At 43.6% G+C, this 23,674-nt stretch overlaps 3 protein-coding genes across 5 annotated transcripts; 2 read left to right on the forward strand and 1 right to left on the reverse strand.

Annotated features, from left to right (window-relative positions):
• Nucleotides 1-18: 18 nt before the first annotated feature.
• itpkcb (inositol-trisphosphate 3-kinase Cb) lies at nucleotides 19-16,229 on the forward strand. The gene is made up of 7 exons (XM_012836223.2): nucleotides 19-1,164; nucleotides 8,805-8,904; nucleotides 10,264-10,477; nucleotides 11,142-11,346; nucleotides 12,340-12,441; nucleotides 12,784-12,855; nucleotides 13,617-16,229. Exons 1-7 carry the CDS (start codon nucleotides 19-21, stop codon nucleotides 13,833-13,835), a joined length of 2,058 nt encoding a protein of 685 aa, XP_012691677.2. The 3' UTR covers nucleotides 13,836-16,229.
• A 283-nt stretch (nucleotides 16,230-16,512) lies between these two features.
• On the reverse strand, nucleotides 16,513-19,771 carry c9h19orf54 (chromosome 9 C19orf54 homolog). 3 transcript variants are annotated; one of them, XM_031573464.2, is made up of 7 exons: nucleotides 19,699-19,771; nucleotides 18,611-18,801; nucleotides 18,244-18,312; nucleotides 17,825-17,949; nucleotides 17,459-17,588; nucleotides 17,297-17,367; nucleotides 16,513-17,160 (listed from the first exon to the last, which is right to left on the reverse strand). In XM_031573464.2, exons 2-7 carry the CDS (start codon nucleotides 18,790-18,792, stop codon nucleotides 16,829-16,831), a joined length of 909 nt encoding a protein of 302 aa, XP_031429324.1. In that variant the 5' UTR covers nucleotides 18,793-18,801; nucleotides 19,699-19,771; the 3' UTR covers nucleotides 16,513-16,828. The 3 variants fall into 3 exon arrangements, with proteins under 3 accessions (XP_031429324.1, XP_031429325.1, XP_012691684.2); XM_031573465.2 differs by lacking the exon at nucleotides 19,699-19,771 and adding an exon at nucleotides 19,483-19,690 and having other exon boundaries at nucleotides 18,611-18,797; XM_012836230.3 differs by lacking the exon at nucleotides 19,699-19,771 and adding an exon at nucleotides 19,483-19,690.
• Nucleotides 19,772-19,881: 110 nt separating this feature from the next.
• On the forward strand, nucleotides 19,882-22,857 carry snrpa (small nuclear ribonucleoprotein polypeptide A). The gene is made up of 7 exons (XM_012836231.2): nucleotides 19,882-19,990; nucleotides 20,476-20,551; nucleotides 20,663-20,835; nucleotides 21,030-21,200; nucleotides 21,468-21,650; nucleotides 21,739-21,827; nucleotides 22,109-22,857. Exons 2-7 carry the CDS (start codon nucleotides 20,479-20,481, stop codon nucleotides 22,266-22,268), a joined length of 849 nt encoding a protein of 282 aa, XP_012691685.1. The 5' UTR covers nucleotides 19,882-19,990; nucleotides 20,476-20,478; the 3' UTR covers nucleotides 22,269-22,857.
• Nucleotides 22,858-23,674: the final 817 nt, after the last annotated feature.

The following is a 23,674-nucleotide window of genomic DNA, read 5'->3' on the forward strand; positions in this document are numbered from 1 at the left end:
AGAAGTACGGTATGTGAAATGGGCCAGTCGGCTTCCATTGAGAGTGTTCGAAGGGAAGAGAAGAGGAAATCAGCACGTTCCGCAGCCAAGCGAATGCGAATCCGGCGGAGTTTAAAGCTGGAGCAAGGAGGGAACTGGTTTGACAGGGACAAAAAAAGTAAGTCGTCTAGGCTAACACATAACCGACCAAACTCTGAACCGAGCGTGAAGTTCATGAGCAGCGATGATTTAGAAGTAACTTCACAAGAGCGCGTACAAAGAAACTGTCAGACTGAGGGAATAATCGCCAATGAAAGCCCATTCTGTAATCATGTGCTTACTCCGACTATTGGAGACGCGGCTGTAAGCACACGAACCGAAAAAAACTTCGATGCGCCTGGCTACGGTGCACCGTCTTACGGGCTTGCTTGCACTGACCCCTCAGTCTCTCAATGTGTCGGTTCAAAAACAACGGGAAAGGACAATGATTGGAATGTCTCTCCGTGGACCATGGAAAAAAAGTTTGGAGAGAGCAGTGAAAGAGGTGCAGCTGAGAGCAAGACTCAATCGGATGTCGCGTTACCGGTCAGATCAGTCCCGCTTACAGCGACAAATGTAAAGCAGCGCTCGCCGGATTTGACTTTACCGCTGGAAAACTCAATTCATTCTTGTGCTGGTATCAGTTCTCATACAAAGGCTAAAATGACAAAAACTTCAAAAACGCAAGTCACATGTCCGCCGAAATCGACGTGTCGGGGCGAACGAAACACCAGTTGTGTTAGGCCTATTGAGAGCCACGACCAGGAATGTTCGCTTTCTCAAGTCACACAAGAGTACCCTGTTCAGATTGGTTCGTCAGTCAGTTACCCAGGTACCATTCCTCGACTTGTCATCACCCCAAGCCCAAGCCCTGCTCCTGTTCCACAAACCAGTGACTTAGGAGTCGGCGGAGAATTTCTTGTTCAACACCCAGATGAGGAGTCCCCTTGCTCGGACAGTGGATGTGGAGGCTCTCCTGTTCCATCACTGTCTTTCCGAAAACTCTCAAGTTCTTCCTCTACGTGCCTGTCCTCTGCTTCATCGTTTGAGGAATCCGAGGACGACCTCACGGGTAGTGACCTCGAACCGAACAGTCTCTCCCCTGGTTCATACAACATGCTGAGCAGCCCAGACGATGTGGCAGGAGTGAGTATTTAGTTTTCCTAAGCCAATTAGTGCAGCTGGCAGGGTATGCAAGGCAGCTGAAGTTGTTCATATTATAACTCTATATACTAAATGTGAGCCTGTGGTGATGTTGTTGTCTTTTTGACTAAACTGTTCATGGTCATTTTATGGATTTAATCAGTGAATGGCGCCTAAGTCATAAGCCATGCATTGCCTATACTGACATAATTGAGTATTTATTCAGTAATGTCACTTTTTTTATTTGAGTGAACGGTGGCGTTCAGTGTTCTCAGTGTAGTTTATGTAGAACTGCTCTCAAACCGAAGAACATTTACCAGCAGCTCTGAGTTGCACTGATGTGACAATTGGCAACAGGTCTGATAGGACGTTGATTATCATCGTTACAGACACACCGATGGCCCTACATCTCGGTTGGTGAACAGGAGAGGAGGGATAGCGCTCTGCTTTGGAGAGTAGCCATAATTCACAACATTAGGAAAAATTCCTTGAAAATTCCAAGTACTCCCTAACCTCAGGCACAGTTCGTACCATGCTCAGCGGAAGTCTGTGTACATTTAGGATAGTGTGGTGTACATGGCATGCAAGCTATTAAAAATTAATTTCACAATACAAAAGATTTAACTGTATCTGCTCCTGTCCTAAGTGGAATCAGGTGCCATGTTATTCAAAAGCTCATGTCACTGGATGTGTATGGACATGCAGGTTGACCTGTATGAAGTGAACGTGTGATGCGTGTTCACGGCTCTCCCCTTTTAGGTACTTTTATGGCTTTAGAAAGACTTATAAAGACATTTATCTCTCATCTGGGATTGGTTTCTAAACTGTAAATGGTCCCACATCTCCTCCAGCCAGAACTGTGTGAATGTCAGATGTGAGTTTGTCTGACACCTCATCAAAGAAACAAGTGGTGTTGGGCCCACTTAGCTCAGGGATTAATCTCATAATAGCCTTCAGCGGTTGAGTCATGCTAGGCTATTCACCTAGCCAGATAAGAGCCCATTAGAGCAAAGAACTTCGAACGAGGGGTTGTTCTCTGCTGGTTGCTTTCTCATCCTCAAAATTGTTTACCCAAGACTCTCATACTGAAACCTCTTTGATATCCTCTTATCTTTCGAGCCAGATGTGTTGAAGGTGAATCGGACTGGGAACATTACCCTCTACTGATGACGTTTTTTTTTTTTTTTTAGTGGGCCATTAACATGGATGTATATGAAACTGTGTTTTATGGGGTGTTTGCTACGCCTAGATGAGGTAGAAGTTCATGTGAAGGTCCTCGCCATAAACTGTCTTTGCTGTCATTCTGAACCCTTGCTCTAGGAACAGGCAAGAGAATGTCTGGTTGCTGTGATATTCTCTCCAGTACTCTCGGGAGTATTGTTGCACAGAATGTTGTCAGGAAGTGTGCGCATAATTGACTTTTATTTGTATGTTATTGTCCGTGAGTCTGGCTCTCAAGTCCCCCTTCCCAATTGGAAAGTTTGCAGTGGTGGTTTGTAGCTGGTGTCGGGGGGATCAGAGGAGGAGAGGGAGGGATGGCCGACTGCTGACGATTGTGCGAGTGTTTGTCTTTAGTGCTTGAGTCACTGTGAATCAATCTGGAGAAAATGAGTGTGAGGAAGTTTGGCCTCAGCATCCTGGCTGGCTCTGAGGAAAGAGTGGTTACTGTCAGCATTCCTATAAACAGCATCTCTCTCTCTCTCTCTCTCTCTCTCTCTCTCTCTCTCTCTCTCTCTCTGCTATCTGCTATCTATTCCTGTGTTTTTCTTTTTCTGTCCTCTTTTAAAGTCTTGTTTTTATCTTTGTTTCCTTTTCTCTTTGGTATTGGCAAGTGCTTTGTCTTTCCAGCATTCTTTTCTGGTGTTGTCAGTGTCTGTTATTTAGATGACCTTTTGAACCAAACATGGAGGAATACCACTGGAACTGCCACTGCTGCACTGTAGTGTCAAGTCTTTTGAGTAGTGGTAGTGTTGTCCAGGGAATACCTTATGAGTTACTTACCATGCCTACACCTAAGGGAACACATCCACGCCACACACTCGGACACATAGTTAAGGAGAAGGAAGACGGGCGCTCTTTGATGTATACAGTACTCACACACACAAATGTAAAAACTTGCACAAATACCTACGCACATACTGATGGCATCTCTGTCACGGTCGACAGTGTGTAATGGAAAATTGGGCTGAAGGCGGTTCCGTTGCTATGCAACATTGTTTCCATATATGGAGTTGCTTCTCTTTTTTTTTTTTTTTTTTTTTTCTCTCTCACTCTTACTCCCTCTTACTCTTACAAACACAAACTCTCAAAGACAGTCAACCTGAAGCTTCTCTTGACACTAACATTAATTAGCAGTATAGCTGTTGTTTGAGAAGCATGCACACATTTACAGTATGCACTCATTTGTTCGGATGTGATCGTGCATCTTGTAGATCTCCACAAAGCTGAACCTTACATCTATGTCACAATGTTTTGTCACAAGCACTAGCTTACGTTGTGAAAGTCGTTCTCAAACCAAAGAAGTTTACAGCTCTCGGCTCTCAGGTCTCGAAAGAGGCTGACTGGTTCACAGTATGACTTTGAGAAGTTCACAGTGTATACAGTAGAACAAAGCTGGGCAAGCATCTGTTTTTAGAACTTCAAGGTACACACGCATGCTTCTCTTGTAATCGCTGTTGATTCAGCACTACTGCTATACAAACCTTTAGTGAGAAGAGAATACCTAGGTGAAATGCAGCTTTGATGAGAGAAATGTGATACAGAAAGACCAGGTAGACCGAGAGAGAGTGACGGGAGGTGTAGTTTCGGTGTAAACAACCCCGAGAGATGGCCTTCCTCGTGCCAGCCAGAAACCAGCCTTCAGTTTTAGCAGTGGCAGCAGCCCCCTGTAGGGATGGGCTCATGTTTCTACACCCCTCAAGACCTGATCACAGGAAACTGTTGTGATGTGGAAAGAACTCTTTCTTTCTGTCTTTTGGTTTGTTTCTTTTCACTGGCACATTCTTCCTTTTTAAATAGGGATGAACATTCAAATGTAAAAACTCCTGTATATGTACATAGGTGTCATTTTTTTCATAGTGCTTTGTACTGTAGAGTAACACACCTAGAGTTCAATCATCTCTCTTTCTCTCTCTCTCCTTACCTTTCAGTCTCTTTTTAGACTAGAAGATACAGTAGTTGTTGAACTGGTTTACCCTCCCCCGGTGTAGAGTAGTAGGCCTATATTTGCCCCAAGGAATTTCTCAGAAATGGGGTAGAATTAGGAAGGGTGTAATTATGGGTCTTATAGGTGTGTAGAGAGGAAGGCTTAGGAAGCCCAGGACAGAAAACAAGAGTTGAGCTACAACATACTATATTTGTTCACCAGTTTTCAGTGCGTAGTAAAGTGTTCCGGCTGTGTGAGTCGGTGACGGATGTGTATAGTCTTAGTTTTACATCAGTTAAGGTAGGACTTTAGTTGAGATGAGTGTAGATGTGTGTTCTAGTACGAGTAGGAAATCCTCAGTTCTCTAAAACTAAATGTAAGCTTACATGGAGGTTACTTTCTTCAGCTTTATAAAAAAAAAATTATGTCTTGAGCGATTTAGGGTATAAGCATATGCTGTGAGTTTGTGTCTGTGCACAAATGAGTGAGTGCATACGTATGAGTGAAAGCTTGCTGTGGAAGCACTAAATGCAGACCTATGAACGAGTAAAGGAGAGAACACTGAGGAGAGGGCTGGCCATGGCCACTGAGAGGATGAACAGAATAAGAGAGTGGGAAATAGGGAGAGGGATGGAGAACAAGAAGAGAGACGTGATCGAGAGACATGCCACTGAAAAGGAAGAGGTAGAGTGGTGTGACGCAAGACTTTGGTAAATGTATTACGCAGACGGAGAAAATTTGTATTTGTCTGCGCCGTGTTCGTCGAAGCTTGTCTTGGGGCATTTTAGACCTAGGTTGTAGAGAGAATGAGACACAGGTTCAGGTTGGTTTCACAAGGCATTATTTCTAAATGGATCAAAATTTGCAAATGAAGAGCAGGCTGCTCCCACGTTGGTGACTTTGGTGTTTATGGTCCGGGAATAAATGAATGCGCCACTTTCCAGTTTTATAATAGAGGGACAACTACGCGGGTTGATCTTGGCTTGCTTTATTACATTCTTTGCATTTATCACATTGTGCAAATGGTACAGTTTAAAAATGAGGTGAGGCTGCGGTTAGAAAAAAAAATTGTTGGCTCACTGGAGTCGCAGAGAGCGCATATCAAGACACTTCAGGCGGAGGTGCGCGTTAATCCTGAACTGTGACATGCTCATCAGCAGAAACTATTTTTGCAGATCCGTCCGGTATGCCTGTGGTCTTCAACATAGCCCTAGCCTGTGTAGCACTGATGTGAATAGAGAGGCCAAGTGTAGGCTCTTTTTTTTTTTTTTTAGTGTTCCCGAAAATTTTTCCCATTTTATGTTTATGATGGTATTTAGTACTTTTATCCAAACTGACAAATCTTATTAAAATTGAAGATTCTTAACAATAGCAAATATGACATTGATTTAATGCGCTGATGGTGGCAGTTTACAAATTAAAGGGTTACAATCCTGCCCATAATGTAATGCCCTCAATTCCCATGATTCAAAGCTATTGGATAGTTTTGGTCTTGATTGATTCATGTTGCTTTCTCACCAGTGGGATCGCACCAAAGTGTGCCTTAGCAAGCTTACTAGTGAATAGTTCCATCAGCCATAACTTTGAGAGCTTCTGTCCACATTCTGCGTGCTGACAGCACTGCAGTACAGCGAAAGGCTAGTGTCAGCAAAGGTCATGCTCTCGCTCTCTCTTTCTCTCTCTCTCTGTGTGTATGAAAATGTGAGTCAATGGTGAATCAAGTAAAATGAATACATACAAGTTGTTCAACCTGTAAGACGACAGGATGACCAGCTGTCCATTAGATGAGACTTATAGGCAGTGCTGGTCATAATTCACTCTAGATTACACACATGCTCACTGAAAATGCATGCCAATGAGATCTTTGCAGAGCACGAGGGAGAGAAAATTGCTGTAACACAGGGTGACCTTTGACTACAGCCAGACCAGAACCAAAATGGTAGAGTTGTTGCCTGCAGTTGTAAAGTGGGTCTGACGTCACCCTGACGAAAGCCAGACATTCCTGTCATTCCCCAAAGGGCAGGGGACAGTTGACTAGCATTACATATGGAGAATCTCTGCATGCCAGGATGTCCCTGAAAATTTTAATGAAAGCCAGCTGAAGTGGTCAACATAGTAGTGTGAAAATGTAGCTCAGTTTGTAGATGAGTAAAGGTTATGCTGAATTTCTTTCCTTTCCTAATATGAGCTATGCATTGCATTTTAGGAAGCGCCCCACACACAAACTGTAAATTACTTTTGCTAATTCATTTGATAAATCGAACTTTAACACAATGCACAGGAGAGCCTGTACTTACAGGTCACCAAAGTTTCAAATTGAACTAGTGAAGACTTCAGAAACCTTTAGCTACTTTATACACAAGTAAAAAATCTGACCTGCACCTCTTAAAGAGGGATTACAGAGTTCTTCTGCAGACTTGCCTTGTAGCATTGTGCTGTAAAAGCTAGACCTAGTGACCTAAAGCACAAAACCACAGACTAAGCGTTTAGTGGGAATTATAATTAATTCTGTCTCTCTCCTTAATGTGACCATATACTATCAAAATGTTGGATCATGTAAAAACTAGCTGCCTACAAAAACAAGAGAGAAACTGGCATGATTTTGCTTTGAATATATCAACTGTAGGTATAGGTGGATGACATGGCTTCATGTCCATCCACTGATGCAGCCCAATGCAAACTGTTATCCAGGGGTTGTGGTGGCTTGCTGGGTTGGTCATAGTGGGTATTGGTCACAGTGAAAGGGCTGTTGATAAATGTGCTGATGGGTGTGAGCCAGCCACAGAGGGCCAATGTCAGCACTTCTCTGCTTTGCCACAGCCCGATACCCCGGCTTCTCTAAATACCCACCCATTAGTGTGCGAGACTTCACACAGTGAAGTGTGTTCATATGGCTAGAGGAAAGGTGGTTCAACCAATTCAACAACTTTGTGTGCTGTGTTTTACAAAAGTATTGTATAGAACAGGATTTTTTTTTCTGTTGAAGTTGTAAAAAACGTGTCAAAAAATGCATTGGAGTTCTAGTTCACGCTGTGCATGGGTGTGGGGATGCATGTGCCTAGGTATATGACCGTGAAACTAGTTGCAACATTTGTGGTTAGTGGAGAAACTGTGGCTGTGGGTGATGAAGTGAACAGGAGGCTTGGGAAAGGGAGCCCCAGAGGAGGCTTGAGGAGTGCAGGGCCACATGACCTGGCGTGTCCTGGCTTACCTCCTCACCACTCAGCCGTGCGTCATCAGGGGCGCCTGAGTGACAGCCCTCTTCTCACACCGAATAGGGGGATGCCGAAGCAACGATAAGAGTGATGAGTTCCGCTGTTTTCTGTCTCTTCTACTTTCTCTTTTTGTCTCTTTCACTTGTTCTCACTGATTTCCACCCCCTCCCCTCACACGAACACACACACTGGTCTGGGTAGTAGATGGCAAGTTGCCACTTCTGAGCTCTTGCCAAAGCTAAGTGTGTCTGTTTCCTCCTGTCAGAGTAATGTCTGCTGCACTGGGCTTGCCTAGGTTTTCTTTTCTTTCTACAGAGGAAGGTTTATGCCTTGTAGCTCACAAGACTGCCCCCCCCCCCCCTCCCCCGTTTACCTGTCCTTTGTCATCTGTTTCTGTGATGCATATCACACGCATAACACACACAAACCTATCACAGGGTCAGACACAGGCAGGTGTGGGTTGTGATTAGATCCCGTCAGTCTAAAAAGGAGTGGGTTGTTGTGGTAAAGGATTTAATCTGGTTAAGCAAGACCCCCCCCCCCCCGCGCAAAAGAGTCACATTCACAATCTTTCTCGCTTGCATCACAGTGAGATTTGCAACCAACACATCCAGTTGACCTTATCAATTACTTTGGTGTGTAATCAGCACCTACGTACTGTGTTCACGTCAGAACCCCCAGGCTGTGATGGGGGTGACCTAGTCCTGCTGCCTGGACATTGTTTTGCCCCCCCCAACCCTTCCCCCACACACACACACACACACACACACACACAATGTCCTACACCCTACCCCCTTCACACACACACACACACACACACACACACCCACAAAATCCTACCTCCACCCCCCAACCACTGTACACTCCTACTACCATGCTCTCACTACCACCTTCGACCACACCCCCTACACACACACACACACACACACACACACGCACTCGCACACCCCCCGAGGCCTGGGAAAAGCACAACACAGTGGCCACACTGTGCACAGGTCACTCGTCTATTTGGAAAATCGCGTTAATCTTATCTCCGCCCCTTCCTGCCCAGCGTTCAGTTCCCTCTGATCAATAAATAGCGGGGGGAGGCAGAGCTGCCTCCTGTGATTTCAGATGGGCTGTTGTTGATCTGGTCTGGCTCTGAGGTGTGGCAGCCAGGATAATATTTAATCCATTACAGCTCGGGTCAGTCTTTGTGTTCCCCGTGCACGGGGAGTTTATTTAAGGTCCAAAGGTGTAAACTTGGTTTCTTTCGCTTTTTCTTTTTTTTTTTCGCCATGCAGACAAAGTCATGGAGGAAGCTGAAGACTATGGTCCACTGGTCCCCATTTGTGGTGTCCTTCAAAAAGTGCTATCCCTGGGTGCAGCTCACTGGACATGCAGGTAACCTCGAGATCCGCTCAGTACTGTCTTTCTCAGTTTCCATTGTCCATCTGTGCTCCTTTTTCATCCTTTCCTTGTCTCTGCTTCACACCCTCACACACAGGCGTGAATACACATTCACACCTCCATGTCTGTCTGTCTCCCTTTCTCTCTTAAGGTAAAACCCAACACCCCTTTAGCTTCCTGTTCTCACTTCCTGACTGCTAAGATACACTTCCTGTCAAAACTCATCCTCAACGTATTCACTGGTTTCTCACTGGCGCAGACTTAAAGGAAATGATACATTTGTAAAATTAAATGTTGTCCCGTATCAGTGAAGCGCATGCAGTCAACCAGCGTATGACTCAGGGTTCAGCTTGTGAATCTTCCCTGTTCTGATGTGTGCAGAGTGGCTACAAATATCATTAGAGCCAAATTTAGAACCTGGAAAGAGTGACCCAATTAGATTTAGTGTCTAGATTTCCATCTCCCACATTGTGCAGTGGTTGACTAATAGGCTGATGCCTGTCTTGTTTCTTTGTGTTGATGCAGGTGGGTTAAGTATGTCTTGATCTGATGTAGTTTTTAAACCTATTTGTTTACTGTTTTTGTTGTTGCAAAGTGAATCTATTGGATTTGTCAATGCTAAAGACAACCAAGGCACCTATTTTATCACTTAGCAACTTGAGAAGGAGACAATAGGGCTTTGAATCCCACCATTTCCACCTTCCCCTCCCTCTCACCGTCTCACTCACTCAGGATCTCAGACTCTCTCACCAGTTCACAATGAACATTTACATTTAGTCATTTAGCAGACGCTTTTATCCAAAGCGACTTACATTTACACTGATGGCACACTGCACATCAGGAGCAATTAGGGGTTCAGTGTCTTGCTCAAGGACGCTTCGACAGGGAATTGAACTAACAACCTTCTGATTACTAAACGTCTTCTCTACCTCCTGTACCACTGTCGCCCCAATGAAATAGGCTGCGGTGTCACAATTGCACATTAATATTCCTGAAACATTGAAGGAGAAGCATAAATTACCAGCAAATACCATGGCAACCTTTCAGCAACGTGTGTGTGTGTGTATGTATGTATGCATGCATGTTTGTGTGTGTGTGACTGAGATCGAGAGAAGTGGACTACAGTTGACTGTACTTCAGTTTTGTGTCCCCAAGCAATGTCAACTGACAAAGCGTTAGGAACAGGATAAAAATGCGCCTCCTTTGTCCAGCTCTGTTCAACCCCCCCTCCCTCTCGCTCTGGGATGAGCCCTGCTGTCCTCTTGTCCAGTTGTTAAGTCCCACCATTGACACCCTCCCTCCCCCTCTCTCACACTCTCGTATGTTTCTCCTGTGTCTCCGGTTCTTTCACAGGTAGTTTCCAGGCAGGCGAGAATGGGAAGCTGCTGAAGAAGTATTGCGAGTGTGAGCAGCTGTGTCTAGAGCAGCTGATGGGCGACGTGCTGCGGCCATTTGTGCCCGGCTACTACGGGGTGGTGCAGCGGGACGAGCAGGACTACAACCTGATGGACGACCTGCTGGCCGACTTCGACTCGCCCTCCATCATGGACTGCAAGATGGGCAGCCGGTGAGCCCTGGGCCTGAGGGAGCACGGAGGGACAGGGTGTCCTGGAGAGAGGGTAGATCATGGGATCAGCATGGCCTAGAAAACTACAGCTTGACTTACTTGAGCTAGCATGAGAGGAGTAGTCCACAAATGATATGTCCTTTTGGGCCTATTTTGAGCAAAGTACACCTCAGAATGTAGGTGAAATGGCTGCCCTGATAGGAAGAATGCATAGAAAACGCATATGTGAGGTGTAGAATATTCCATGGAATCTGGGGTTCAATTGTACAAATGATTGGTGGCTGATTGCTTGTTATGACCTGTTTCTGATGCGTTTCAGCTGAGCTGGTGTTAAAATCCTTGTCAGCATAATCAAGCCCATGAATGGAAATGTAGGCAAATGAGATTCTCTTTGGCCGTTTTATTTAGCCAGCGCTGCCCACAACTGACAGGTTATTTCCATTGCTTGAATTTATATTTGTTTATCACAGGGACATTATCAGACAATTTATCAATTCCTGCTGGCCAAGATGCTGGCGTCTCACATCTATGTAACTTTAGTTATGTACTTTAATTATTTATTTGTATGGTTCTTACAATACCTTTTTTTTGCCACGAAATAGCCATAAGTGTTGACATGGCATTATACAAAATGTACTTACACTCCATCCCCCACCTCCTGCAGCACTTACCTGGAGGAGGAGCTGGTCAAGGCACGTGAGAGGCCGCGCCTCAGGAAGGATATGTACGAGAAAATGGTGGCGGTGGACCCAGGCGCCCCAACCGAGGAGGAGCAGTCCCAGCAGGCCGTGCTCAAGCCGCGCTACATGCAGTGGAGGGAGACGCTCAGCTCAACGGCCACCCTCGGCTTCCGCATCGAGGGCATCAAGGTGGGCCATGGCTCCCCCTTACCAGCCCTCGGCAGTCACACTGGGCTTCTGTGCACATAATCACTAATGAGATATACGACACCCATAACTACTACCATAGAAAAAGAAACTTTGGGCTTTTCCCATAAATTGTTGATTTCTGCTAGTTGCCTCATTTCTAGTTACGTTTCTTTGAAGATTCCTCTTAAAATACTACAGTTCTGACAGATCCCTGAAGGACTTTTTTGTCAGTAGAATACTTCTGCTTGAAAGGCTCTAGACTGAACCATCTGCTTTAAAAAAAAAAAAATTTAAATCCTTCAAAAGGGTTTCTACATTTCTGTCTAAAAATATGAACTTACTTGGGTTCCAGAAACTGTGATGATAAAAGATGCCTCTGAAATGAAACAGCACTGGAAAGGCATAGCAAAGCTGTCTTGAGCTAAACCAGTGGTCTTGGCACTGTCATGCTGACCCAGCTATTATCCTTCTGTATGTGCTTTTGGATGGCATTCCAAGTGTAGATGAATATATGTAAATACATTCAGCACACACTGAAATCCTCCCAGGCCAGTGCTGACCTTCTATTCACACTGCCGTGGTTAACGTCATCTGTCATTTACTAACATGCATCACTTGTTGAAATCTGCGATGGCGCAACCACACTGAGGGTTCCATTCCATCTCCCCCTGTGTGTTGACGCAGTTAGCCATGAATTCAATAACAGATTTTCAGAGATTGCCTGCAAGAAACCTAAAGACTGAAGGCTCGTGTGTTTTGTTTATTTTCTCACGGTTCAGTGTAGGAACGATTATGCTTGCAAATTAACGTTTATCTGAAGGTTGGTTTAATTATTGTACCTGTGGCCTGTCAACCAGAATGTATTACTTTTGTTTTTGGAAGCACTGTCTTTGCCATGTGACATTGTGTGTGTGTTTATACTGTTGCAATGGAACACTGAATGTGTTTACACTCTGCTTGTAAATAATCTTGTGGTGTTTCGGTGTGGGACAGAAGACCGATGGGACGTGCAACACCAACTTCAAAAAGACCAAAGACCAAGAGCAGGTGACGAAGGCTCTGAAAGACTTTGTGGATGGGAACATGCCGATTCTGGTAAGCCTCAGTGGGGAGACCTGGCCAAACCGAGTCTGAGTTCCAATAATCTACAGCATGAGTACAGGAGGAAACAATTCCACTTAGAGAGATAGAGACCACAGAGTTGTAAAAGAATTGTGAAACGATAGAAGTTCCTTGTCAGTTATTAACCCAGTCCTTTCTCAAAAGTGCACACTTGTGAGCTGTTGACTTGTACATTTGCCCGTTGTAAAAGCTCCAGGGTCACCAGAGGGTGTTAGAATACACTCTGGAGTAAATGCTAACATGTATGTGTAGAGTATAGGGGAATGTACTGAATGTGGTTTGCATGGAGACTGACTCAGCCTCTGGTCCCCACAGAGAACTTATCTTCTGAGACTGGAGGAGCTGCGCTCTGTGCTGGAGACGTCCGAGTTTTTTGGGGCCCACGAGGTGAGACCTGAACTCTAACTGCACATGCACTCTCAAGGCTAATGCACGGCATGCTATTGTGTGTAGACAAAGCCTGTGTTGGTGACTGAGATGGTTTAAAGCCCTATTTGAGCTGGAATGTACTATAATATAAAATCTATGAGTTTAACCGAGTTAGAATCTGCAATATTAAAAACTACTTTTTTTTTTTTTTTTTAATAACCTGACTGAAAAGTCAACATTTGGGAGCCACTTACTTTCAGAATTTAGCTTGACACTGATCTAAAAGTAGGTCTGTTTTAATTGACTTCATGGTAGTGTAATTTATTGATTTAAAGCCAACAACCAATTCTTTACATAGTGCATTCAGACAGGCCTACCATAAGCTATATCATTTAATCAATTTTGATGAACTGATGGCCTAAGTGAAGCCCTAAGCTATAGAAATGGAACAGAATGCTAGCCACAGACTAAGCTACCTCTTGCTTAACAGTGCATTTTTTTTTTTAGAGGACATTTGGCAAGTTTATTGGGTAACAGTACACTCTGGTTGTTACACTTTTCTTGGTAAAGAACATCACCCCACTGTGCCATTTAGTTTAGTCTTGCATGTGGAGTGTGGATCCTGATGCTTCCCTCCTAGCTAGCTGTAGTAATCTAGTGAAGTTGTAGTACCTCATCTTCTATCAAATGGCCCATCAAGTCACTTTAAAAATGACATAGAACCTCCCCATGTAAACATAATCTGGACAGGCATGAACCCTCACCTCTTGCGTCTTCAGGTGGTGGGCAGCTCCCTGCTGTTTGTGCACGACGCGTCGGGGCTGGCACGTGTGTGGATGATCGACTTTGGCAAGACGGTGCCGCTGCCCCCACCCAACACTCTTGACCACCGCACACCCTGGCAGGAGGGCAACCGTGAGGATGGCTACCTGTGGGGCCTGGACAACCTCATCGACATCTTTAGTGCCATGGTTCCCAGCTCTGCCTCCAAGCCCTGAGGAACCTCACACTTGACCCCCACCATCAGCACCTCCTCCTTAGCCAAGACGAGGAGGGATGGCTGGTTGGAGAAACTAGCTGGATGAACAGCAGCAGGGCAGAACACTGTGAACACTCAGGAGGAGACAGACGAGAAGAATCAGTGGCAGAGATGAAGAGAGACTGGGGGAACTTTGAAAGGGATATGTTTGAAAGCGCTGATTCTGGCAATAGGTGCTTTCAGTGTCTGTCCCTATTGTGAGCCTTACTGCCGTGAAACACACACACACATACACACATACACACACTGCCCAAGAAACAGGTTGACACTCATCTTACTGCCTTGCACAAACGCACTCTGGCATTTCTCACCAGCACTGCTCTCTGGCAGTCTGCCCCCTGGTGGAGAAAATGTTCAAATGCTCTGGCTGCCCCAGTGGCGGCACAAACAAAAGTGACTAAGGACAAAATGGACCAAGAGAACTTTTCGTCCAAATACAGACTTTTACTTTTTTATATTACAGCTGAATACGCTACAACACTATTGCACACTGGATGTTTTCTGGTGGATTTTTTTTTTTAATGTAAATAGTTTTATATTTAATTTTCCTTTGCTATAGTACGTGTCCCTTTTTAGATGAGATTCTGCATGAAGACAAACCATCAAACAGTTTTACACTTTAGCTATGATTTCCAAGTCTTTCCAAAACACAAGTGTAAATCTGAGACTCTGAGCTCTGTGTAATCAAAAGGATAAGTACCAGGCCTTATTGGAAGGGGAGAAACCCTCAGGTGGGGTCTTTCAGCTCACTGGTGTGGCACAGGCTAGATGTTTATCAGCAAACACAACTCTGGAAGTAGCCAAGAAGTTACAGCCAGATACCTGTGTTTCTGAAGTAAGAGAGACCGCTAAAAAAGAAGCACCACTGTTCTGGAAGATGGCATCTGTGCTTGAAAGCTTGCTGCCTTAACCATGATTTTGAAAATACCTCAGTTATAAGGCTACTATGTTAGATGCTGATTTTTCAGTAGCCTTAGCAGACAGCCCTTCAGTCTTCTTGAAGCTTTTTTTTTTTTTAAAGTGAAACCAGCTCAGAGGTTCAGAATGTATCGAAACAAAACCTAAACCTCAGGACCAGAAGAAAACCTGGACAGGGACCATCTTTCCCTTTAGAAGCCTCTGAACAAATTCAATTTAGCTTACAGAAGATGTACACATCTTGGGAGAGTGGCAGGTAGCAAGTATCATTCTTTTTTCCAGTCTAAACCCAATTAAGTTTAGGTACAGTCTACTTTTAGGAAAACTCATTAGTTGAAATACCTTCTCAAGGTTTGCATACTTTGAGCAACCATCATGTAGTTTTCCAGTTGTTGTTGGTGGTGGCGGTTGTTGTTGATGTATTGGATTTAAATTATTACCCCTCTTAACACGACTAATTCTTTTATTTATACTTTGAGATGCTTAGTCACTCAAATACTTTTGCAATTCAGCTAGGCAATGTCTTACTTGTTCTAGATGGCTCAAGTCCTGGAGGTTACCCTCATCAAGTCTCACTAAAACTGCACTAATAACTTTAAAACTGGAATTAACTACTTTTGGCTGCCAGTGAAATATCTGTATATGGAAACAGTGGTCCTCCTAAAATGCAGTGTCATTTATAGACTGGAATGTTTTTTGTTGCTTAACGTGCCTTAGGTTGGGTGTGTGTTCAGTGCAGTTTGTCAAGTCTGCACTGGCTCTATATATGGGATCTTTACAGTTCAAACAGTTCCTCATTTGTTTTACGATCATGGCAGTTGTGGTACACCACAAACGCATTTTACCCTTACAGCGCCTTTTTTTTATAAATGGGACAAAACTAAACCTCTTTGAATGTCATTGGCAGGGACAGAATTTTGAGTATGCTGTAGATATTAACAAAAGTCTGCCTGCCCCTTACACAGAGTTGAAATATGTATTGCGTGACCAGCTTCAAGTCTATTCAGAACTTAGTTTAGACTGTTCTCTGAGTTAGCTGGTCTGTCATCCAGCCTTCCAATACTTGACGTTTTCCATCAACATTCCTTAAACCAAGTCAAAGGAATCAAATATTACCGCTTCTGCGCTTTGTATTCGTGTTCTCTTTACTCAAGGAGAGCACACATTCCTCTGGAGCTGATGATGTATTGTTTACAAATGATGCTAAGTATTATATTTCTTATGTATCTTTACTGGTCTTAATTGCAGTAATTGTATATTTTCTGTCAAACTAACTAGACTTCATGCTTTCTATTCGACATCCCTGACCATTTTAGTGTGAGTTCAGGAGCTAGTGGTTGGCTGTATTGAGATGTTTTGCACAAGACTTTGTTATGGCTATGCTGAGTCTGGCTCTGCTATCTCTGACTGCCAATACAATAAACTGGAACTATAAGTTTTGAATAGATTCCAATTAATTCCCATACAACATGGGTTGCTCTTCATGAATTCAGACACACAATGCTTCTTTGTGTCTACACCTTTCTTCTGAAATTTTCTGACTGCCATCTTGTGTGGTACCCATCATATCTGTTGTACATAAATCTAATTTAGGATCTGGTGACCACCACCACCAGTGTTCTGATACATTTTAGGTGAATAAATCATATGCTGTTCCTAGTAACAGGTACTGGAAAACATCTGAACAACATTTAGAAAACTTAAAAAAAAAAAAAAAATGTTTCTCTTACTTTTATTCTGAACACCAAATGGATTAGGACTACATAAGTAACAAAAGTTAGATTCCATCCCAGAATAAAGTGCCATGAATGTAATTAAATGTGAAGTTCAGCAAACAGTCTCTTTTGTGTGTGTGTGTGTGTGTGTGTGAGTGTGTGTGTGTTTGGGGGGGGTGTGTAAATGGTATACTGTACTATTTATCCATCTCTTTACCATAAAAGCACAAACAATACATTTCTTGCACTGTCATTGAAATTCATCCTTATTCTTCTTCACCTATATGCTTGTATAGGCACTCCAGGCCATGACGATGCCTCAGGAAACCGGTGTTTTGGTGTGGAGCAGCACCACCTGGCCAGCCAGTCCCGTCTCCACACCACCAGAGGGCAGCACATAGCTTGTCCCATCTTTCGCCCGCTGAGGATCCAACTCTCTGAGCTGCAGATTGCTTTCAGTCACAATTCCAAAGTTCCACAACTGATATCTTAGGCTTTTGCCCTGTTTGGCTAACACATAAACATCTTGCACACTGTCCATGGACCATACAGGAAGGTCCCCTTCACGAGGCATGAGGACCCAGGGAAGAGTAGGGTCTGACTGGAGCTGCCTGATGTCCAGAATGTCAATGGTCAATCCTACCAATATACCTAGGGGTCAGAGAGGTATAAAACATAAAAACTAGAGAAAGGCAGGTCTCACAGGCATGCTGGGTGAAAAGTGGAGCAATTTCGTACATTTTACAACAGCACAAGGCTGGGGTGCGCCATCAGGCCAGTGTCTCACCTGATGCCACGGCCCAGTGTGCCCGGTGACCTCTGCGCTGACATGGCTCATGGTTGAAGTCCTCATCATATCTGTGACAAAGCTGTCAAGGCACACTGTGTAAAGGACACTGATCTCATGCTCTAATAACACATAGTATCAAAGTGAGATTCTTCAGGATACGGTATGAGAACAGGCTGTCCCTCGATGAGATGCCTCAGGATCCGGGTGGTGTTGACCCCACCCATTCCCCCTTTCAGCAGCTCAGCTTTACACCCACAAACCTCTTCTGCAAGTAAGGCCATGTCCTTGGCTGATGGACAGATATAGACACAGCTGCATTTTATAGTACTGAATCGGTCTTCATTGGGCATCTATAATGATACCAAACATTTCTAGAACAATGATGAATAAAGAATGATACATAAAGTCCATTGCACAGTGATTTGACAGTCTATTTATTGAGAGTGAATCTGAGTAAACAGACAGGAAAATAAAATCACTGTGCATTGGACTATATACATAACCTCTTCTATTGATATTATTCACCTGAAAACATCTCCCCTTGTGCAGTATAACCCTTTGTCAGTGCTGTTTGAACTACCATGTCCATGGAAATGCACCTTGCCGGCTGTAGCAGTTGTGATGCCATCCACAAGGCCACTAACCCACATCTTGGGCGGAAAAGTATCACAACAGCACAGAAATATGTAGTTCAAGTCAAAAACAATGATAAAATCTCTATGCGTCATTTCCAAATGCTTATTTGGCACTTTATGTAAGAGGTTCACCAGAAAACAAATAGAGTTGACATTTAAGGTTATGCAGGTCTTGTTTCGCAAGGACTTTTTGCGAATCACCTCAAATGTCAGAAAGCTACAATATGCAAAACTACATAATGTGAAGTTAAATAATGATTAGTGCTACTTGACAAAGAAGGGAGACGATTACAGATTATGACTACTCACTGCGGACCATCCTGAATAAGAGACGGCATGTATTTGTTGAGCAGCAACCACTGAAGGTCCTTTCTAAAGCTAAAGGAGAAAGACATTTACAAGTCAGAGTTGCCAAAGTGGTTTCTAACCAACATATGATTGCTTAATGACCAAATATCCTATGTATTATTGCTTAATGATAAAGGAGCACAGTTAGGGCAAATTCAGGTTTTTTTTTTTTTAAACCTGTCCGAACCTGTCCATAATAAGACAACACATCAGTAATGACTGACAGCTCTCTATCCCAAGCAACATCACTTTACTCAAGTGTGCATTTTGATTTCTATGTGTGACAATAAATGTCAATTCTCTGCACCTCTCTGAAATGGGTTCTTACCCACTCTCCCTCTGCCTGAGAAGGCACAGAGCCTCCTCATGGTCTCCCTCTACAGGGGCCTTTCCCTCAGCAATGGCCTGATAGAGCTTCTTCTTCCCGGGTACCGAGGGACCTGGTGCTGTGGGAGGAGGAGGTGGAGGAGGAAGCAGTGATGGTGGCAAAGTGGGATGCTCCATTGACATATTTGCTGCCTTAAACACACAAAAAGTTTTGACATGAGCTGAAAAATTGATGGTAGCCTATATTTAGTGACAAAATAGGCCTACGTGTTTTCCACCAACCACTCCACCAGGAGGAAAAGGCAAAGCATAAGTAGGCTAAAAGCATAAGTTTATCTGTTTAAATGCGTAAGATGCCATCTTAAAGTAACACTATGCAACAATTTGACACTTTTTGAGATATGGTTTTACAGGCAACTAGTTTTGGTACCATCCTCAAATTCATTTTGATAGCATATGGTCATGTGAAGGACAGATAAACACTTGTGCCTTCCCCACTAGCCATCCAGGATATGCCCTATGTAGTTCTGTGTAACGGGCTGGTACACCCTGCAAAAATGGAAGAAAAGCTTTCATTGCCAGCTAAACTGCCAAAAGACACCAGTTAGTGTGTTGGCAAGTTTCTATCAGTGTCAGCTGGACTGTTGGTGGTGTTTGCAAGTTATTGCATGCCTTTTAGGTAGTTAGTTGACTAGTTTTGGACGAGAAACTCCGTACTGCTGCTTTAATAACTAGTGTGGAGACACATTTGTTGACCAAACCCGGCTCTGTAGAACAGTTGGTCAATGCAAAGAACTTGTAGGCTACTGCAACATAATGGCAAATCGCAATGGCTAAATAACACTCATGTTAGAAGGAAAACAACAAACTTACGCTAATTACACTGTATCAAGTCAGCCATCAACAGACATCAACACACGATTTGACATGAAGGGCTAATCTTGTGAAGGGGACGATGCCCTAAAAAGGCAATACATGGGAGCCTCCGTAGACAAATGAAATCACAACATTGAAAGTCGTCGGCTCACTCCCATCGGCATTAAAGAAATCCCCATGCACATGACTGAAGTTTATCTAACTATAACAAACCCGTGGGTTTTACTCTTCAGTGAAGATGAATCCAAACAACTTGTAGCACTTTCATTGTAGGAAATCCAATGAAATCACAGGGTTGATGTACTGTCCAATGGCAAGCTGTGTAATTCAATCGCTAACAGGAAATAAGAACGTTAACCAACCCATGAATTCACAGCGAAAGCTTTGTCCAATCAAAATAGTCCATGTTCAAATACCTCGCTACGTCATTTCCTCCTGCTTTGTGCCTCACTTGACGGTCTCCTTTGCGTGTGGCAGTGCTCCATTCAAACGCTGGAACGGCATCGTGAGTTTATTTCATAATTCGTGGTAATGGTAGGAAAGAGATTGTTTAGCGAGACTCATTACAATGTTTTGTTCTTTTTTCGTGTTTGCGCTGCGTTTTGAAGTAACTGTTTTATATAGTTTTAGTTTGTCGGCAACGCTAGCCAGTTAATGTTAGCAATTCAGTAACTAGCTAGCTAGCTATCGCTAGCAAACTAGCTGATTGTTGATTCCACAGCTAGCTAGGTAGCTTTCAAGACAAGTTGCCTTGTAGTATTGCGAGGTTTGTATTCTGTTTGTGTTTGTGTGTATATAGTTACGTCATGTTAAAGTAACAGATTGTAGGCTATCGTTGTGTGACTTGAAATAGACTAAGGTATGTCGTCTATGATCTTTCACGTGCGAGCGGTCAGTTTTACTCAACCAGTGATCTGTCTAGTTAATCAAAATCGTTTAAAATCTAGCTGTAGGACCGGTAACAAGACACAACTACTCCTTTTCACACAGGAAATGGCTGCCCAGGACGTGAGACTCAATCATACCATCTACATCAACAATTTGAATGAGAAGATAAAAAAAGATGGTAAGCTGTGTGTAGACTGTAAAATATGCGCTCACGTGATTGGTTACAGTATGGGATTACCTGCTGCTCATCGAATCACATATTTGTTTCCTCTGTTTATGTACTCCACAGAGCTGAAGAAGTCATTGTATGCCATCTTCTCCCAGTTTGGGCAGATTCTGGACATTTTGGTCTCCCGTTGTGTCAAACTGAGGGGTCAAGCCTTTGTTATTTTCAAGGAAATTAACAGTGCCTCCAATGCTCTGCGCTCTATGCAGGGCTTCCCCTTCTATGATAAACCTATGGTATTAACCAGATCCACCATGTTGTCACAACACTTAAAAAAACCACATAGTCTAGATCTTCTAGCAAGCCCTACAAGTTCCCTTATTGACATGCTAATGTTCGTGCTATTGGTTTAACTTAACTCTGATCTACATTTTTGAAGTTGAATAACTGGTCCTTTACTTTGCCTAAATTGTCATAACTTATCCAACAGCGTATACAGTATTCCAAGATAGACTCCGATATCATAGCAAAGATGAAGGGAACGTTTGTGGAGCGCGACCGCAAGAAGAAGGAGAAAAAGCCCAAACTCGCAGAGGTCGTTGGAGGGAAAAAGGGAGTCCCTGCTGCTGCTATTGGCCCTGGAGTTCCTGCCGCTATGCCTGTATGTGAATGCTTTTCTGTTTGAATCTCCACCGCCACTTTGATCTCAGCTTTTGTAGCACTGAATTGGTTTAGAATGTTTCAAATGCACTTAATATCCAGTGTATGTCTGTCTCCACGAGACCAATCTAGATATTGCTGTTTTAAGCTATGTTGGGTGATCATTATGATCCGACTTCATCTGATGTGCATACAGGGCAAGACCAGATCTGCTCCAGTGTCTTGGAATGGACATGTCACTAATTACTTCATGTTTTATATCTGTCAGGGTATGCCACCGATGAGCCAGGCTCCCAGGATGATGCCAATGCCAGGACAGCCTCCTTACATGCCACCTCCTGGTATGATGCCTCCCCCTGGCATGGGCCCTGGGCAGATGCCCCCTGGTGCTATGCCCCCTGGTCAGATGATGCCTGGACAAATGCCAGGCCAGATGCCCCATGCCCAGGCAGTAAGGATGCGTCAGACTTGTTGGTGTACTATAAGCTCGAAGGTTGTTGACTCTTGTGCTTATGCAGGCTTCTCCTTTTTGTCAACAGGTATCAGAAAACCCTCCCAATCATATCCTTTTCCTTACCAACCTCCCAGAAGAGACGAACGAGCTTATGTTGTCCATGCTCTTCAACCAGTGAGTAGCTCTCTTGCCTGTCTTTTCAGAGCCAGTGTTTTTGGTGGCCTCTGAAGTTAATCTTCATAAGCCTGCTGTTTTAAAATGTATGCAAATATGGTTAAGAAGAAAGGTAATGGGTATTTCGGGATCGTAACCAGTGCACTATTTATTTCCAAGTCCATCTTTATGGAAGCTGTACAAATTTACATTGTCCATTGTCATCTCTTAATTGTGCACACATCGTCTGTAACATGTTGTTATTGTATGCACGGTAACAACATTTCCCATTTTCCTTCTAGGTTCCCTGGATTCAAAGAAGTGCGTCTGGTTCCCGGGCGCCACGACATCGCCTTCGTGGAGTTTGATAATGAGGTTCAGGCAGGTGCCGCTAGAGAGGCCCTGCAGGGCTTTAAGATCACACAGACCAATGCAATGAAGATCTCCTTTGCCAAGAAATAGATTTGGCACAAACAAATGTATTACCCCCCCCCCCCCCCCCAATCCTCATCAAGCAAGCAAGCAGACAGTAGGCAGGCCCACAAGAACTCCCTGCTGCTACAACCAATAGCACATTGATCCTTCAAAGGAATATTTAAAAAGTGAACACTTTCTTTATATTCATTTAGTCCATCATCTCTGTGCTCTACTGGTTTGATTCAAAGATTCAAATGAGACTGGAATGGCCTACGAGGACGCTTCTGAGACTGGGGTGTTTGTAGGTACACGTAGAACCGGTCAAATTAGTTTCTCCTCAATATACCCTGTATAATACCATGTACAATTCTGCCACAGTCATATAGTGGATAGGCTTAGCAGGTGGTGACTGGTATTGACCAGTTCATTTTTTAAAGCGGTCAGCTTCTTGGTCTCGTCTTTACAGCATGAAGAGCAGCATCTATGGTGTGGTTTGTAAGTACATATTTCTTTTAGGTTTTTATACTTGATTCCTTTTATGTTGTCTACAAGCATTGCACCCAGAGTCTGGTTCGCCAGACATTGTACCTGGAGCTTTTCTGTTTTTTAATTAAAGATATTTTTTCTTTTTTAATTGTGGTTCTGGTGTTTCAATTATTCCTTTTGTCAAACATGTTTCATAGAACACAGCTTTTTAGAATTGTCACATCAAGGTGGTGCACCTATAAAAGAGATGAGCTTGCACTACTTAATTAGATTTATTTGTGTATACTGCTCAAACAGCACTAATTCTCCAACTGTCAAAACAAAGCATAACTAACTAGGAGTGAGTCATTCTTATCTGTAATAGTACTGTCGTAAATAATCTTCCATTAACCTTTTGCAGTTGTGTACCCATATAGTTTGATAGCCAAATATTGATTGTTTGGCTTTCTAAAGGAGTCAAGCAAATGTATCTCAAGTAACTAACGCTCAAGCTGGCATCAGTGTTTTAAGATATACTGTCAACTTAGAAAATTGGGTTGAACAGTTCATCAGGCTGGTATGTATTAGTCTGCTACAAAGGCCGGAGACTTATGTACGCGTATCTCACACCGCAAGACCTAGAAAGCATGATTGTCTGAGGCTATCTCTGCCTCAGAATTATTCTTGTTCCTCTTTAACCTTCTTTGGCATTTTCAGTTGCTGGTTGCGGTCGCATTTTTCTCCTGTCTAGAGCCGTGTGAATGCACCATTCCTGAGAGGCCCAATTGCTCACAGGATAGATTTCATTAGCGAGCCCTAACCTTCAAAAGTTTTGCTCTCATTTGCTTAGAGTCGACGTTGAGTTTGTGATGTCCTGAAGCCAGAGAACGTCCCCAGACAGTTTAATGTAGCAGTCCCAGTTCCTATCGCAATCACCGGCTGACCTTATTTCTCATTAGTGTCCCAGTATTTTGGGTCATGTTGAG

This window comes from Clupea harengus, chromosome 9 (genome assembly GCF_900700415.2).
Source record: "Clupea harengus chromosome 9, Ch_v2.0.2, whole genome shotgun sequence".
In the NCBI taxonomy this organism is placed as follows: domain Eukaryota; kingdom Metazoa; phylum Chordata; class Actinopteri; order Clupeiformes; family Clupeidae; genus Clupea; species Clupea harengus.

Coding starts and splice junctions, on each gene's coding strand:
- itpkcb (XM_012836223.2), top strand. CDS start 19: ATGGGCCAGTCGGCTTCCATTGAGAGTGTTCGAAGGGAAGAGAAGAGG. Junction 8,905..10,263: donor GCAGCTCACTGGACATGCAG/GTAACCTCGAGA, acceptor GTTCTTTCACAG/GTAGTTTCCAGGCAGGCGAG. Junction 11,347..12,339: donor TCCGCATCGAGGGCATCAAG/GTGGGCCATGGC, acceptor GGTGTGGGACAG/AAGACCGATGGGACGTGCAA.
- c9h19orf54 (XM_031573464.2), bottom strand. CDS start 18,792: ATGTCAATGGAGCATCCCACTTTGCCACCATCACTGCTTCCTCCTCCA. Junction 17,950..18,243: donor CTTATTCAGGATGGTCCGCA/GTGAGTAGTCAT, acceptor TTTCCGCCCAAG/ATGTGGGTTAGTGGCCTTGT. Junction 17,161..17,296: donor ACACTGGGCCGTGGCATCAG/GTGAGACACTGG, acceptor TCTGACCCCTAG/GTATATTGGTAGGATTGACC.
- snrpa (XM_012836231.2), top strand. CDS start 20,479: ATGGCTGCCCAGGACGTGAGACTCAATCATACCATCTACATCAACAAT. Junction 20,836..21,029: donor CCTTCTATGATAAACCTATG/GTATTAACCAGA, acceptor CTTATCCAACAG/CGTATACAGTATTCCAAGAT. Junction 21,828..22,108: donor TTGTCCATGCTCTTCAACCA/GTGAGTAGCTCT, acceptor TTTTCCTTCTAG/GTTCCCTGGATTCAAAGAAG.